The sequence below is a fragment of the Larus michahellis genome, chromosome 1 (genome assembly GCF_964199755.1).
Source record: "Larus michahellis chromosome 1, bLarMic1.1, whole genome shotgun sequence".
Lineage (NCBI taxonomy): Eukaryota > Metazoa > Chordata > Aves > Charadriiformes > Laridae > Larus > Larus michahellis.
The window spans coordinates 210130465-210145710 of record NC_133896.1 but is presented as its reverse complement, the minus strand read 5'-3'; the positions used below and the strand labels follow the sequence as shown (position 1 = coordinate 210145710).

Genomic DNA, 15246 nt, shown 5'->3' with positions numbered 1-15246 from the left:
TACGGTTTGCCTCTTCTTCAGCAGCTGGTGTTGGTCACTTTTGGAGATAAGCTACTGGAACAGATGGATTGCGTGATCTGGAATGGGAATGACTGTGGCCCATCATGGGTAAAATTCAGATAGGCTGTGCCTGCAAAAAAATCCTGGTTTGCATTCATTTTTGCAGTTACCAATGTAAGCAAATGACTGAGGGCTTCAGACATGGACATCAGTTTGGTTTCTTGATGTAAAAGCAGTCAGGCTGTTTTTCCTGGCTGCTCAAAAACCATACAAAAGCAGGTCACAACAAAAGGAGTACATACTGCAGCAGTGTCTCAACGGGGACATGCCTTACACACACCAGTGCTGCCTCACGTGACCAGAAACAAAGACACCATGGCCCAGAGTCCCTTTTTCTTTAGGGAAAGGCCATGAAGAGCTGCAAATCACATACATAGAATCATAGAATGATTTAGGTTGGAAAAGACCCTTGGGATCATCGAGTCCAACCATCATCTCCGCTCTACAAAGTTCTCCCTTACACCATATCCCTTAACACCACATCTAAACGAGTCTTAAACACATTCAGGGATGGTGACTCCACCACCTCCCTGGGCAGCCTATTCCAGGGTCTGACCACTCTCTGTGAAGAATTTTTTCCTAATGTCCAGCCTAAACCTACCCTGCTGCAGCTTGAAGCCATTCCCTCTTGTTCTATCACTAATTACCTGTGAGAAGAGACCAGCACCAACTTCTCTACAATGTCCTTTCAAGTAGCTGTAGAGAGTGATGAGGTCTCCCCTCAGCCTCCTCTTCCTCAAACTAAACAGTCCCAGCTCCTTCAATCGCTCCTCATCAGATTTATTCTCCAGGCCCTTCACCAGCTTCGTTGCCCTCCTCTGCACTCGCTCCAGCACCTCGATATCTCTCTCGTATTGAGGTGTCCAGAACTGGACACAATACTCAAGGTGTGGCCTCACCAGTGCTGAGTACAGGGGGACAATCACCTCCCTCCTTCTGCTGGTCACACTATTTCTAATACAAGCCAGGATGCCATTGGCCCTTTTGGCCACCTGGGCACACTGCTGGCTCATGTTCAGCCGCTTGTCAATTAGAACCCCCAGGTCCTTTTCGGCCAGGCAGCTCTCCAGCCACACTTCCCCGAGCCTGTAGCGATGCAGGGGGTTGTTGTGGCCCAAGTGCAGGACCTGGCACTTGGCCTTGTTGAAGCTCATACCGTTAGCATACATGTAAATGTATGTATCTTTTCCACTGTGTAACCAAGCTCCTGCCAAATTTAAGGTACAACCAAGCACAATATAAAAACCAGTATGCATAGAAAAGCTTGAATTCTAAAACCAGATACGCCAGGATTAAGAAATTGGAATAATTTACCCTGAAATCCTCAAGGGTCACCCTTCCTCCTTTCCAAGTATTGTAAGGATGCCTTTTGTACTTTATTTGTTTTAACTGACGCTTGGCTAAGTGAATGTTGTGCTTTTCAATGGAGATTATTTTGATAGCACAGGTATTCTTTAGTCGTTACTCCAAAGTTCTCAGTCCTGTAAAGAAGCATCTTTCCAATACAGCTTGGGCTGCAGATCCCTTTATAAACAGATCTTTCCTTAAAATAGCCACCAAGAAAGAGGTAAATTCTAAACAAAGCAATAATTGCTGCATTATCTGGTCTTATTAGTCAAAGTCGACCTTAGATGCAGCGTGTGTCATTGATTACACATGACTGGAGTTTGTCTCTACCAGGATTTTAGATTGTGGTATCTCACTGCAAAACATACCCTTTGTTTGCGATGAAGACAGCGGAGGTAAGATACATCTCACTTTCAATTAGCAGCCTAGAAGCCAACCGTCTATCTTAGGCAGCTATTTTAGGAGGGAACAAATCACCCCCAACAGTGAAACTCACTCTCCCCATCTGTTAATGACAGGCCTAGATAACCAATTTAGAAGGCATGCCCAGCTTTTAGAAGATTAAAGCTAGGAAAATGAAACCCTTTCTTAGGTTTTGGATGTCAGGAATCAGATGAACAACTAGGCTAAGACAGACATCTTGTTTTGGCTTGCTTTACGGAAAAGATCCAAATAAATCTTTAAATTACATGGCTGTAAATTTCTTAATTTTACAAAGGAAAATTCGTTTTATCCTGGCAGATCTGGATGAGACAAAAGTTTAATGTGTCCAGGGCAAAGCTGTCACCAAATTGTGCTGTTTCCTCAACTTGAGAATTTTATTATAAGAATGATTCATTATAAAAACTGAAACTCTCCCATCTTTTCCCCCAGGGAGGGCCACTCAAGTTTTTATCGCAGTATTCCTGACAGCCAACCACTTCACAATCATTAGCACTTTTCACCAGTCTACTCTAGACACACTACAACTGTCTGTTCCAAGCTATGGTTAATCACAACACTCTCTCTAGATTGATCCCTACACTGATTCCCCAAGAAAATGAAAGAATTCTACATTTAATTTTTTTCCTTCCAAGTTCCTGTTCGAGAGATCCTACAGAAAACTGGAAAGAATTAAAACTACGAGCAAGAGCTGAGGTGTGAAACTCAACAATGGGATGACTGTACCCACTAAACGCATTCTCCATCCCTCACTGCCAGCAGTGGCCGATGAGTAAGCCAGAGCAATAGGTTTTTCCTACCAAAGCCTAAAGTCAGCTCTCTGCAGCCTGAGTAATCTCCGTCAGCAGATGCTACTCTCTCTAAAGCTGTACTGCTGTCATCAATCACTGCAGTGTGGAGAACAATGTCCTCACCCAGCCTGCGAGACATTTGTCAGCAGGACCATTCTCCGTCTCCACGCGACCTGTAATTATATTACTGCATAGAACCTCACTTCCGAAGAATAGAGAGGATGGAGGAAGGACATGGCAATAATACCCACCTGTCTTCTGTACTCCCAAGTGGGGTCATACACCTTCCATCCATTTTCTGGGAAAACCTCTTTGTACTCAAATGCAAAAAGCGGCTGAAAGAAAGAAAGAAAATTTAGCATTAAGAGCTAACTCAGAGCCCGTTTCCAGGATGTTTGATACCTCAAATAATAACTAATGACTGTTCCTTCTTTTTTTCCCCACTGCATTACTTTACTTTTAGGGCTTTGTGAAAAAGATCAAGATGCTCACTGTAGCAGATAATTAGTACAACAATGTACCTTCCTCTATGCCTCTGATCTTACTTGTCTATTACCTAGTACCTCATGGACAAAAGAAGTTTGTTATTAAAGGGAAAGAAAAATCTACTCAGGCAAGAACGCTTTTACATATTAAAACTAGATCTTTTGAACCTGTATTTGAAGCAACAATTGCAGCGATATAACACAACAGGTAACGGCATTCCAGAATCGGGAGCAGTGCAGTCACCACTAGCTGTAATCCTCTGATGGACGTCACTGTGCTTTGAGTATTTTCCCTCTGTTAGGAGGATGTGAATATCAGGAAGTTATTTTCCATACATGAAGGAATCCAGTCTCACAGTAGTAGACTTTTCCTGTTTCTATACAATCTAAATTCCTAGAGGATTCACTCTAAGACAGATTTAAAAACCCAGCATTTCTCCTCCTTCAACAAAATGCACCCCATGTGAATGTTGTACCAGGTAGATGGGACTGAACAAAACAGCTTACTGCCACTCAGTGTCTTTTAGTAACAACTGAAAACAAAACACTTACCAGATTATTTGAAACTGGGAAAGCATATTTCATTAGGTTCTCAAATATGGATCGTCGAGTTCTCCCTTCAGGCTTATGAGCAAATCGCAAGTTTCGAATATCCTAGGAAAAATGAGAGAAATCAAATTGCAGATTTCCAAACCGCTTCAACATCCAAAGAAATTCTGAAAGCCAACATTCCGAATAGGTTCATATCATGATACTCTTCCTAGTACTGCTTTAGTATCACACTTTGAACACTGCTGAACTCTGGGCCTGGTTCAGCAGCTGCCTGCAGCCTCCAACAAAGCCTGCCACAACCGCAGCGGAGCAGAGGGAGCGCACAGGCGTGCCTGATCGGTGCCGTCTTGCCTCCACATGAAGCCTTCTACCTGCTGAAAGTCTAGGGGAGAGCCCCGCTCAGGCACAAGCTACCTCTGACCAGCAGGAGTTTGTGAGACAGACCTCCTAGCTCCTACTGGGCTCTCCGGTTGAGCTGTGGCAGAAGACAGCTGGAAGAGACTGCCTCACAAGGTACCTCCATAGAGCTACTGCAGATGAGGAGCCCAAGTCCAGCCAGTGTGGTGCAAAGCTCTTGGGGAAGAGTGGCTGGAAAGCTGCCCCACAGAAAAGGACCTGGGGGTGCTGGTGGACGGCCAGCTTAACATGAGCCAGCAGTGTGCCCAGGTGGCCAAGAAGGCCAACAGCATTCTGGCTTATATCAGGAATAGCGTGGCCAGCAGGAGCAGGGAAGTGATCGTGCCTCTGTACTCGGCACTGGTGAGGCCTCACCTCGAGTGCTGTGTTCAGTTCTGGGCCCCTCTGTACAAGAGGGACATGGAAGTGCTGGAGCGTGTCCAGAGGAGAGCTACCAGGCTGGGGAGGGGTCTGGAGACCAGGGCATATGAGGAGAGGCTGAGGGAGCTGGGCATGTTTAGCTTGGAGAAGAGGAGGCTGAGGGGAGACCTCATTGCCCTCCACAACTCCCTGAAAGGAGGTTGGAGAGAGGTGGGTGTTGGCCTCTTCTCCCAGGTGAATAATGACAGGACCAGAGGAAATGGTCTGAAGCTGCGGCAGGGGAGGTTTAGATTAGATATTAGGAAGAATTACTTTACTGACAGAGTGGTCAGGCACTGGAACAGCCTGCCCAGGGAGGTGGTTGAGTCACCATCCCTAGAGGTATTTAAGAAACGTCTAGATGCGGCACTTCAGGGCATGCTCTAGTGGCAGAGATTGTAGGGGTCTGGTTTTTGTGTGTGTGTATGGTTGGACTTGATGATCTCAAAGGTCCTTTCTAAGCATGAAGATTCTATGATTCTAATGCCATCTTTCCTTTAAAGCTTCCATCTCTCAGAGCACTGCAGAGGATGTCTGAAACTGACATCTCCTCCACTTTGCCCAGCAGCACAGTTTCTACTCAGAGTGGTAACCCAGGACCTTCTTTCCATACTCATCTACAGAATCAAATTCACAAACTAAATACAGCATCTCTAAGATGCCAAGTTTTTCCAGCCAAGCCTACAACTCAATAACCTGTAGTAACCAGGTTAAAAGCCACCAGCAGGAAACGAGCCTATCAAGTTCAAACATACAAAGGTGGTACAGCAAGTCAGAGAATGAGATAAGCAGCTAAAGACTCGGCCGTCTCACAAGGCTGAGATTGGGCAAGTGGTGTCAGACAGAGAACATTCCAGGATGCATAAGCTGTGCCTGTACTACTCTGTGTCACACTAAACTGCTCTGCATATCCTGGGCCAAGCAGGCTGGCATAAAGATAGATGTACAGAGAGATACATGTGTATATATATACATGTTGTATAGGGCCAAGGTACCTATCGTATAGTTTGTGCCTGGGTTTCCCACCCAGGGAAACAACGCATTTCAGTCCAAACCCAACCACGTGTGCAAATTTGCATGTAGGCAAAATGGCTGAGGAGTAGGAATCCAGACCAAAGCAGGCAACAAATTAGCTTGCCCGCACACCTCTACGTTAGCCAGGGAGGATCACGACTGCAACAGGACGAGGGAGCAGGTGGATGATTTGGTGTAGATTATACCAACTGCTCTTGCCTCAGCACGCCCACAGCCTGAGATTCTGCTCAGCTTCCTGCTGCCTCAAAATCACAGCAGTGACCAGAGCAGTGTGGGACTCATTTTCATTCCTCCATCTGCCCTCATCCAGAAAGTGGCATCCTTTCAGCCTTGAGGAGGCTCTCACAAGAGCTCTAAGCAGCCCAAGACCTACAAGGTTCAGCATTCAGCTCCCCATATGGCCACTGAGGGAAGCAGAGGGGCTGTGCCCTGCTGAACAGCGGAGGGTGTGAATTTAGGGCTGGAGATGGTGGGTTTATCTACTGTGTGGGTCTATAGTAAGTAGACAGGAGGAGGTGAACTGTTAATTTTTATTGTAGTTTGCATTTCCAATGATTCCAAGGGCTGGAGAGGTACACGCAAAATATGTACTGCCTAGAAAGAACAGCCTCGAGGAGGACTGAAGGCTACTTGCCAGTCCCTCATCACAAAGCACGGCAGCAGCTGGACATAAGTTAATGATTTAGGAGGAAACATGCCCCTTTCTTGCTCTTGACGTGCGAGTGAGTGAAAGGCACCCTGTACTCCACGATGACTGGAGTCTTCCTGGGACAGCCTGGTGGGCAGCACCAAGAACTGGAGTGGGATGCAGGCCTAGGTTTCCCCTATGAAGAAAAGACATCACCTAGCACAAAGCCTGAATAAAGGTTTGGATCTCGTCTCAAGTGAGTGGAGCTGCAGAATCCTGAAAATTACTTTTAAAATCAGATGTTTTCGGAAGCGTGTGAACTTAATACAGAATACTTAATGCAGAACTTAATACAGTACTACAGAGAAAACCTTTTAAAATATACGTTCCCCTTCCCCTATTGTAAAACACAGACAAAAGTTTACCTTGCACACAATCTCCAGCCCGTATGAATTCTCACCACGACTGGAAGCACCTCCAATTTTCTCCACTCTGTTGATTACACCTAAAGATGCATCTAGGACAAAAGGAGGGTCCTGTAGACAGTTGAAATTTGTGAGTTTAAAAAGGGGAGGGGGAAAAATCCCCAGCTCCTGCTCCCTCATGCTTATATTCCCAAACATATAGCAATGATTCACACGGAATTACTCTCAAAGAACACCTAGGTCTGACGATCGAACAGTGAACAAAAGCAGATGGTTTCAAAAGCTTACCCGTTCCATGCTTTTAAAATACAGTCTATAATTGGTAACAGTAAGGGTTCCTCTGATTGCGCCAGTGAAGGGGCAGATGTAAGTAACATCCTTGGCTTAAAAAAAAAAGAGGAAAAAAAAACCCATTAATTTTATGGTTAATTTATAGGAGTAAAATTTTGACAGCAACAATATTTGTGGGCTCTGCTTTTCAGATCATGAAATAAAAACAGGCTTAATCCGGGCTTCTAGCCTACAGCTAATGTGTAAGTTTCAGTTCTGTGAAGAAGGTAAAGAGTTTGGGTATAAATTGAACTCCAGGCAAGTACCATCACCTAGAATCCTACCTTTGCACAGAACTGCTACCCCTGTAAAAAAAGTATTTGGCTGCAAACTAGTTCCTCTTGCTGAGCAATGCATTACCAGTAGCTGAGAACACCATGCACAAAAAGAGGAGAGGACTCCTGCCTGGATGCCTACATTTGAAGCTGATAATATCTGCACAAAAGCTAAGGTTCACCAGTAAGCTGGTTTGTGCCACTAAGGCCAGAAGGCAGTTCTCCTACATGTGGCTTGTAGGACGCTTGGGTCCTTCAGCACACCCTTGCACGCAGAGTCAGCCCCGGGATGAAGGCCCTCACGCTGAAAGTCAGAGGAGCCACAGCGATTTCCAGCAGCCGCGAATGTGTGTAGCACCCAACTGCCGGTGACTTTAAGCCTGAAGTCAGCGATCAAGTTACCCTGCAACAATTCAATTATTTTTTGAGCCTGAGTGACGGTGACTCAACGCAGTCCCCTTTTTAAAAGGCCTCAAACATTTCTCACTTGTTCCAGCAAAAGGCAAGAGGTGCTGCTGCTTTTCCACAGCAAACACCTCCCCTAACTGCCCTTCTGTTTTACATCAATTGAAATTGCCAGCATTGAAGCCGTTCCCTCCCCATCGCCCAGCAGTGACCCGTCACGTCTTCTGCCACTGAAGCAGTCGGCTGGCTGTGCCGTGGCAATGGTTTGCGCTATCACCGACAAGTAATGACACCCCTCAAACACAGAGGGATCCTTTCAGAAGGAGACCCACTGAGCGGAGCTGCCAGATGCATGAAAGAACCCCCTGGACCACTTAACAACCTCAAGCCTGCAAACCTGACGGGGTATGCATTTTGGAAGGGCTGTGTGAAGTCAGGAGAGCTCACCTCCCAGCCAGGTGACAGCCACCACGCACAAGAGGCGTGGGGCTACTGGCGTGTCAGGATGGGGACCTGAATTTCTTCTACCTTTATCCCATCAAATTTAGCCTGGAGGGAGGGAGGAAAAGAGACTGCCTTACTCCAAGGCATTGGCAACTCGTGTAACTAAGTCACATCCTCACATCAGCTCTGCTTCTGCATAGTCTTCACTGACTCTCGAAATAGGGATATGGACAAGGATCCTTAAAAAATCAGGAGCGACTAATTCAGAGCAAAATACGTAGCACAGAATTTTTGGTTAATTTTTAAGCAAAATAAATAAGAGATATACACACACACACGTGCTAACAATTTCATTATTTATTTCTTTATTTATTTAAATTTACATGCATTTGTTGGAAGGACAATTAAACACAAAACACTTCTAGCCAGTTCTAACTAAACCAAGCGTTTCATTATTGGCTGATTATTAATCACTTCTTTCAAAGACTAGTTTGACAGAGGTTTGAAAGCAGACTCAGGAAGCATAATAAGGGTGAGGGCAGCTTGCCTGGTTTTTCCACTGGAGTTCCCATTATTCAAAATGTAATTTAAAATGTTTAAAAAATAATAAAACAAAATCTGCTAATAAGAGAAGCGTGCATTTACATCTGAAAGGAACGGGATTTCTGGGTAAAGAGGAAAGGTGACAGAAAAATGTCTTCCAGGTAAAGAATCCCAGGCATGATCTCAAACACTGTCTTTGCCAGCTCGTAAAGCCACATCACCTTCCACATTTGTGTTTTATTAGCTTGGTTTCCTACGGAAACGATTTTACTTAATTACACTGTACATGTACGCATGTACACATGGCTTGCCTGACCTTAACCCTACCACGGTTGTATGATTTCAGCAGTCTCTATCTGATAAACAGGGATCTCCAAGGCATTAAGATGCTTCACTGTTTGTGAGAACGGATGCCAGGTATAACAGAGAGGTTGTACTAGTGCTACTGCCAAGGGAAAGCCTAATAAACTCAGTCTTTGGTGGATATAAGAGAATCCATATAGGAGAAAGATACTGGAATCCAGGATTTACTAATTGGTCTGCTTATGGAATTCCTGTCTTTTATAGGGCTAATCTTATCCTAGATTATTGGATCGGCTGAAATAATTTTCTTCCCTTCCCTGTAAAATATGAAGGGAATTACACTTGCCTTTCTTAACACTTTTACCAGGAAATAACAAAGGAAATAAAACAGGTGAATAATAAAGATTTCCTTTTTGCTACCTTTAACTTCTTGCTGGACCAGGCAGCTGCTGTCTGGCCTACTCCAAAAGCCACCCATTCTTACAGACTCACGCAGCTCATCACATACTTTGACAACAGATAAAACGCTGGTAACTCTGATCTCTTAAACCATTCCCCAGGAACCCTTCAAAATACAGTCTTGCTCCCAGAGCTAACCGTGCCTGTGGAGCGAGAGAGACGTCAGTCTGCAGCGCATGGTTGGAGCACGACTTCAGAGTCCTTAGGGCAGGAGTAGAGAAGAGGATTGAGCACTGAAGGGGGGCGGTTTTGCTCGGTTTTATTTTTTCCGTTGTTGCTGGATGGGGGTTTTTTGCTGAGATATTTTCAGGTTTGGTGTTTGTTTTTTTTATTCTTAGGACTGAAGCTGCACTCTTCCATATAATTTTAAGAGGAAGGCAACCTCTTAAACTAGTGAATGCAAAAATCTTTCACAGAAAATTAATCAAGAGGCTTACTCAAACTTTCCGACTGGAGTGCATCAGCAAACCTGATGCATGTCAGAGTATCTGATGAAAAAAAAAACAAACCCAGAAAAAAGCCTCATTCCCATAACACAGCAAGTTCTCCCCAACAGCACTGTATCCTCTCCTGCAGCCTGTGACAGAGGTTCCGCACACAATTGTGCTGTGTCAACCTAAGAGGTTTCCCTGTGGCAAGCACAATGTGAAACAGTCGATCCACGTCCTTTCAGGAGGCAGCAAATGCAAAGCTGCACCACCTACCTCATCGCTCATGCTACGATACGTTGAATTGCCTTGTATTTGCTACATGCTAAGAGGAGACATATAGTTACCTCGGCTCACGCGATGCGCAATAACTTCATTAATGAAACTGCCTGATCATTGTTCTCAAAACATCAGCAATTTGCTGTTGTCAGTCAATGACTGACAAGATATTTTGCTGTATGGATATTCTATTTGGTCAGCAAACAATAACAGATTTCCTCTTCACATACCCATGTCTTTAATGGTTTCTCCTGGTAGCAAAGGTGGCTCTTCCATTTCAGCCAATTTATTAGTCTCCCTCAGGACCTAGGCAAAAGATAGAGGTAGAAAAAGAAATTAATTATGTTTTCATAAACAAGAAGTTTACACTTACCTGCAACAGGTCAATATCAAGGACAACAAATATTCAAAGATTTTTGAGGTACTGCCCAGCGTCTCAGCCTCCGAAAGGTTGACACAAAGCACGTGAGAGACCTCAGTGCAGTCCACCAGGCTACGCAGAAGTGTTTAAAGCGAGGATGTCTGCGATGGAGAAGCTGTGCAGAGCAGCACACTTCCCAGGTGACTGCCTTTCAGGCTCCAACCTTCTCCTCCCCAACCCACGGTCACGAGTCAAACTCTGTCCACACAGTTACACACAGAACCAAAGGGATCGGTTCCTTTTCCAGCTGAAGTGACCAACTGTTACCATGATGCTATTTTTAGAGCAATTTTTAGTTTACACCGAGGAAAGTTAAAAGGGACACCTTGTCACACCACTGTCTTCAATGACGGTCCAACAACTGCAAAGATCCTGATTTGTCTCAGGAGTAGTGACTGGTTACAAAGGTTATATTTTTATAGGCGTGAATAGGAGGTACAGTTTTGATTTTTTTTTTTATTTTTTTTTGGCTACCAAGTGATCCCTCCTCTACTTTCCCTCGGAATAAAGTGAAACCACAGGGCATTACTTTTCTATGATTGCCTTTACACAAGGGTTTTCACAAGAACAGCTGCTATCACGAGCAGGTGGACATTTTAGGAAGCACTATGGTAACTATGAAAGCATTACCTGAAGTCTAAACCTATGGTAAGAACTAGGGGAGAAGAGCACACGTAAACGACCAAGATGAAAGCTAAGTCTATGCGGCCAAAAGCAGGTGGATTTAATCAGATTGCCCATGCCTCGAACCAGCCAAAGGACCACAACCACAGCAGCACACCAGCTGCTCGACCAACACCGCAGACAGAGCGCAGGTCAGTCAGTCCGCACTCTGCTGTAGCAACCACAAGAACCTGGGTTTAAAGTTGTCGTGCATCCCACCTGGTGGAGACAGGCAGAGAGCCCACGTCTGCTCACAACCTGAACGTGCAGGCTCGCCCAAAATGCTTTCTTTGTCTTAATGTGAGGAAAGAATTGCTTTAATTTGGTATCAGGAAATCCCTGCAAAGAAAATTCAAAGACAGGGCCTAAAGTGGCACTCAAGAACCTGACACGTCTGTGGTCAACTTTCATGTAGGATCAAGCCAAAGGGAGAGCCTCGGGGAAGAAAAATTCTCTAAACTATGCAAAAAAATGAAAACAAAATCCAAAGAAACCCCATGCCACAATAAAAGCACGTTCCAGCATTTTCACACAACAGATTGATGTATAGATGAAAAGATTAACAAGATCAAAGCCTTCTTGAGAACAAGATGTACATTTTAAAAAATGCATTCAAAAGACCCCTAAAAAAAAAAAATAATAAAAGCAAGCACGGTCCTGGCTTCCTAACAGGAACCTCATAACTGCACCCACTTAGGCCAGCTCTTACCAGGGAGGCTGCCAGAGCAGCCGGACTAGGGTCATCAGCATGGGCACAGGGAGGTCCCCATTGACAGAGCTCACCCTGGCAGCACTGAACTTGCAGAAAAGTTTCTCCCCCCACCTCCCCCCCGTCAGCAATACCAGTAAAAACAAGGTTTTGCTGGTATAACTAGCAGAAGTCTATGCCGAGGACTTCTTGTCAGCACAGCTGTGTTGGCCAAAGATCACACATCCCATCAAAGCCCTGACTGATGGCCTCCCCGACAAAAGCCTGTGATGTAGACCCACTCTCAACTCCTCTGTGTCAATTTTTGCACTTGAGCAACAGCCTTGAAATTAGCAGGATAACATCTGGATTATAATAAATGAGAGGGAGGCTTCTGGCTCATTAGCCTGTAAGTGGTGGTCGCCTTTGCGGCCTTTTATCTTGGAAGGACATTAGTAAAAACACACTCTGCGTTCAGGACACATGATCACAACTTCTTTGAGAAGGTCCATACCCTGAACGGGCAGCAGCTGCTGCTAGGGTCACTTCGGTCAACAGCTGGAGTCACTGCTCTCCTGCAGATGTCAGCGGGAGCACGTCCAGCGGTAAACATTTGGAGGACTGGGTTATATCTTAAGCCAAAACAAATATGAGGTAAGATACATAGAAAGCACTTGGTATGACAGACAGCTGCCATGATCACTGACTAGGTGGGCAGTGCTCAGGTGGGCTTTAAACACTGTACTGCAGGTGCGGGAGAGGAGAAGGGAAGAGGCAAGCAGTAGGAAAGACAAAGACCTCCATGTCAACACCATTCCGCTAAAGACAAGGTTGAAAGCTTTTTCAGCTTAAAAACTGGCTCTTTTAAGTCTAATAAAATCCATCTGCTCACTCGCACTCTCTGAGATGTGGAGTCCCCAGGGTCAGAGGAAAGGATTAGCAATCCAAACCTGCGCTCACTTCAACACAGGGCGGCGGATGGATGGCCTCCTGGAAGCACAGTGCTTCAAGATCAACAGCTTCTGCTCCATTGCCTCCCCCTCCCTCTGTTTTTTTGGGGGGTTTTTTTGGGTTTTTTTTGTTTTGTTTTTTGTACAGAGTTGAGGACTAAACTGTCATTTTCCGCACTCCCCAAATGACCTCAGCCACACGACCTACCTCAGGTAACGCAGCACCGACTGCCTTCACGATGATTTCAAAGTCAGCGCAAGCACATCACCCCTGGATAACAGTCACCCTTCCCAAGAGGCTGAGACAGACATGGTCAGAAAGCCCAGGACAAACCCTTCTCTGGTGTGCCGGTTTGCCCAGCTCAAGACCTTGAATGAGCCTCCTAGTTGGAACGTGAACACTTGAAACCTGTCCTGGCAGATATTAGAAATGAACGGTAGGCATTTTGCTGAAATACACCTCCATCAACGGCTCCTTAAAATCGATTCGTGGAAATGCAATCTGTGTGCAGCTGAGGATGCAGGCAGCAGGCACAGGAGAAGACATCTGGGACAGTGCTAAAGGACAGGAGGTGGCAGGTGGGAGGAAAAGTGGGTGCATAAGGAAAGAAGAGTTTTGGAAACAGATCAGGGGGGAAGAATGGGATGGGACAATGCACACGGAGCTCTGGAAGGATGCTAACACCATGGAGGGATGCTCTGCCCTTTATGTGACTAAGGAGATGACATGAAAAGCCCCTCCATCTTACTGCCATCCTCCCCTTCCCCCCACAAATCCAAAAATGGTTCACTAAACTGACAGAAAAATCTTTTTTTGTACATTAGCCTATTTTCAAGACTCCAAAAATAACACTCCAGGGCCCAGATTTAGCCCTCTGCAAATCCTGCAAAACAAAATTAAGAGCTCCAGTGAGGCAAGGAAGCAGGTAGAGGAGCCGGGGACACGACTGCGGCAGCCCGGCTACAGGACAGTGATGGCTGGCTACTGACGCACTGACACTATTGAGGCAGGTACCATATACATGTGTAACTGAAATGTTTCACCTTTTGTGCCTCAGCTTTTTAAATTGTTCCGGGGAAACAAAAACAAGGAGAGTTTTGAGATGTGCAGCGAAGGCCGCAGCCAGAGCAGGGCAGGATCAGCATTACTTAGGAATAGGACCACGTTGACGTAGAGCTACACACTGGCCGTATCTGTCACAAACACCACTAAGATGGTTTCTGTAAGAAACAAATACAACCACCAAAAATTGTTATACTATTTTGCCTTGCCTCTAAGCCAAACAAAGCCTTTGTTATCTTTTCCCCACAAAAACATTATGCTTGGTAACTGGATCTTCAGGGGAATGAAGAGTTTAGTTACACACCACAATAACCTTTATTTATCTCCTAACGAGTAATACAATCTACCCATTCCACCCATCAGCAGCTCTCCCTCGAGATAAAAGAGCTCTCTGGGATGCTGAGCATGGGAGTACCTTAGCACCTAAACGCAAGTCCTGCCTCAGCTCAGAGAGGGTGTGAGGACTCCATGACACCACCTACCTTTGCTCTCTGCTCAAGCAGCGACTTGGCAGAACAAACCCACGCTTGCTACATTTAACAACTGCTTCTCTTACTCCAGGATCCCACCTTGTGTTAGCTCCAGCCCACTTACCCATGGCTGACGGCGCTGGGCGCTCTCATGCCCTCCCATCTATAGCACCCAAGGCAGGAAAATCCCAGCACTGTCTTGTTGACACAACCTTCAGATCTCAGAAACAGAGATCACCTCCTTTGCTTGCGTGTCTGAGGTCAGGGAAAGAGGTTTAGATCCTGCTAAAGAGGTAAGACCGCTCCCTGCCTCATCCCTTACCTCTTCAATACTGGGATTTCAGGATGCTGATGCTCTGCCAAGCCTCTCCAACCACGTATTCACGCTGCCTCCCAACACAGCAGCCGCTGTGCAGCTCCACAAATCCCTCTCCCAACTGATGTCCCTGCACAACTCGGGCACGCAGCTCATCCCGAGCAGCTACAGCCAGCTCAGGGCGGTACGGAGATACCTTGTGCTGTAACTCTAACTACAGGGTCTCAGAGGTCTGCGCATCACCGAACACTGCTCCAGAAGGACCTGAGAGGGGGCATGAAACTCTATAACCAGGGTTTGCTCTTGCCTGTGAACACAACAACTGATATGTTTTCCTCTCGTATTGCCCGAGAGGTGTTTGCCTTCCAGCGGAGCTGCACAGCCAGGATGACAACACGCATCCTGCGCTGGCTGAGGCCGAGCCAGCGCTGCCTCCTCCCACCCAATCTGCCAGCGCTGGAATTGCTCCCGTATCTAGCTCAATCAAGATGCTTGGGTGAGCTTAATGGCTTTCTTAATGGTTGTTTTGCCATAACCTGGGTCATTTTGACAGGACTGGCTCGGGGCGTGACTACACGCGCAACTCAAGGGGTGTAAACCCAGGGCGAGGGAGGAGAGCAGCCAGACTG

The 15246-nt window shown here is 45.9% G+C and overlaps 1 protein-coding gene across 3 annotated transcripts in view; it reads right to left on the bottom strand.

Moving 5' to 3' along the window:
• MTMR2 (myotubularin related protein 2) overlaps positions 1 to 15246 on the bottom strand; it is a 65173-nt gene that overhangs the window by 16603 nt on the left and 33324 nt on the right. For all 3 annotated transcript variants that reach the window (XM_074571149.1, XM_074571158.1, XM_074571168.1), the window contains exons 3-7: positions 10277 to 10352; positions 6869 to 6963; positions 6581 to 6691; positions 3677 to 3778; positions 2891 to 2974 (exon numbers count right to left, since the gene is read on the bottom strand). In XM_074571149.1, the coding sequence (XP_074427250.1) occupies positions 2891 to 2974; positions 3677 to 3778; positions 6581 to 6691; positions 6869 to 6963; positions 10277 to 10352 (468 nt within the window). The remainder of the gene's footprint in view (positions 1 to 2890; positions 2975 to 3676; positions 3779 to 6580; positions 6692 to 6868; positions 6964 to 10276; positions 10353 to 15246) is intronic.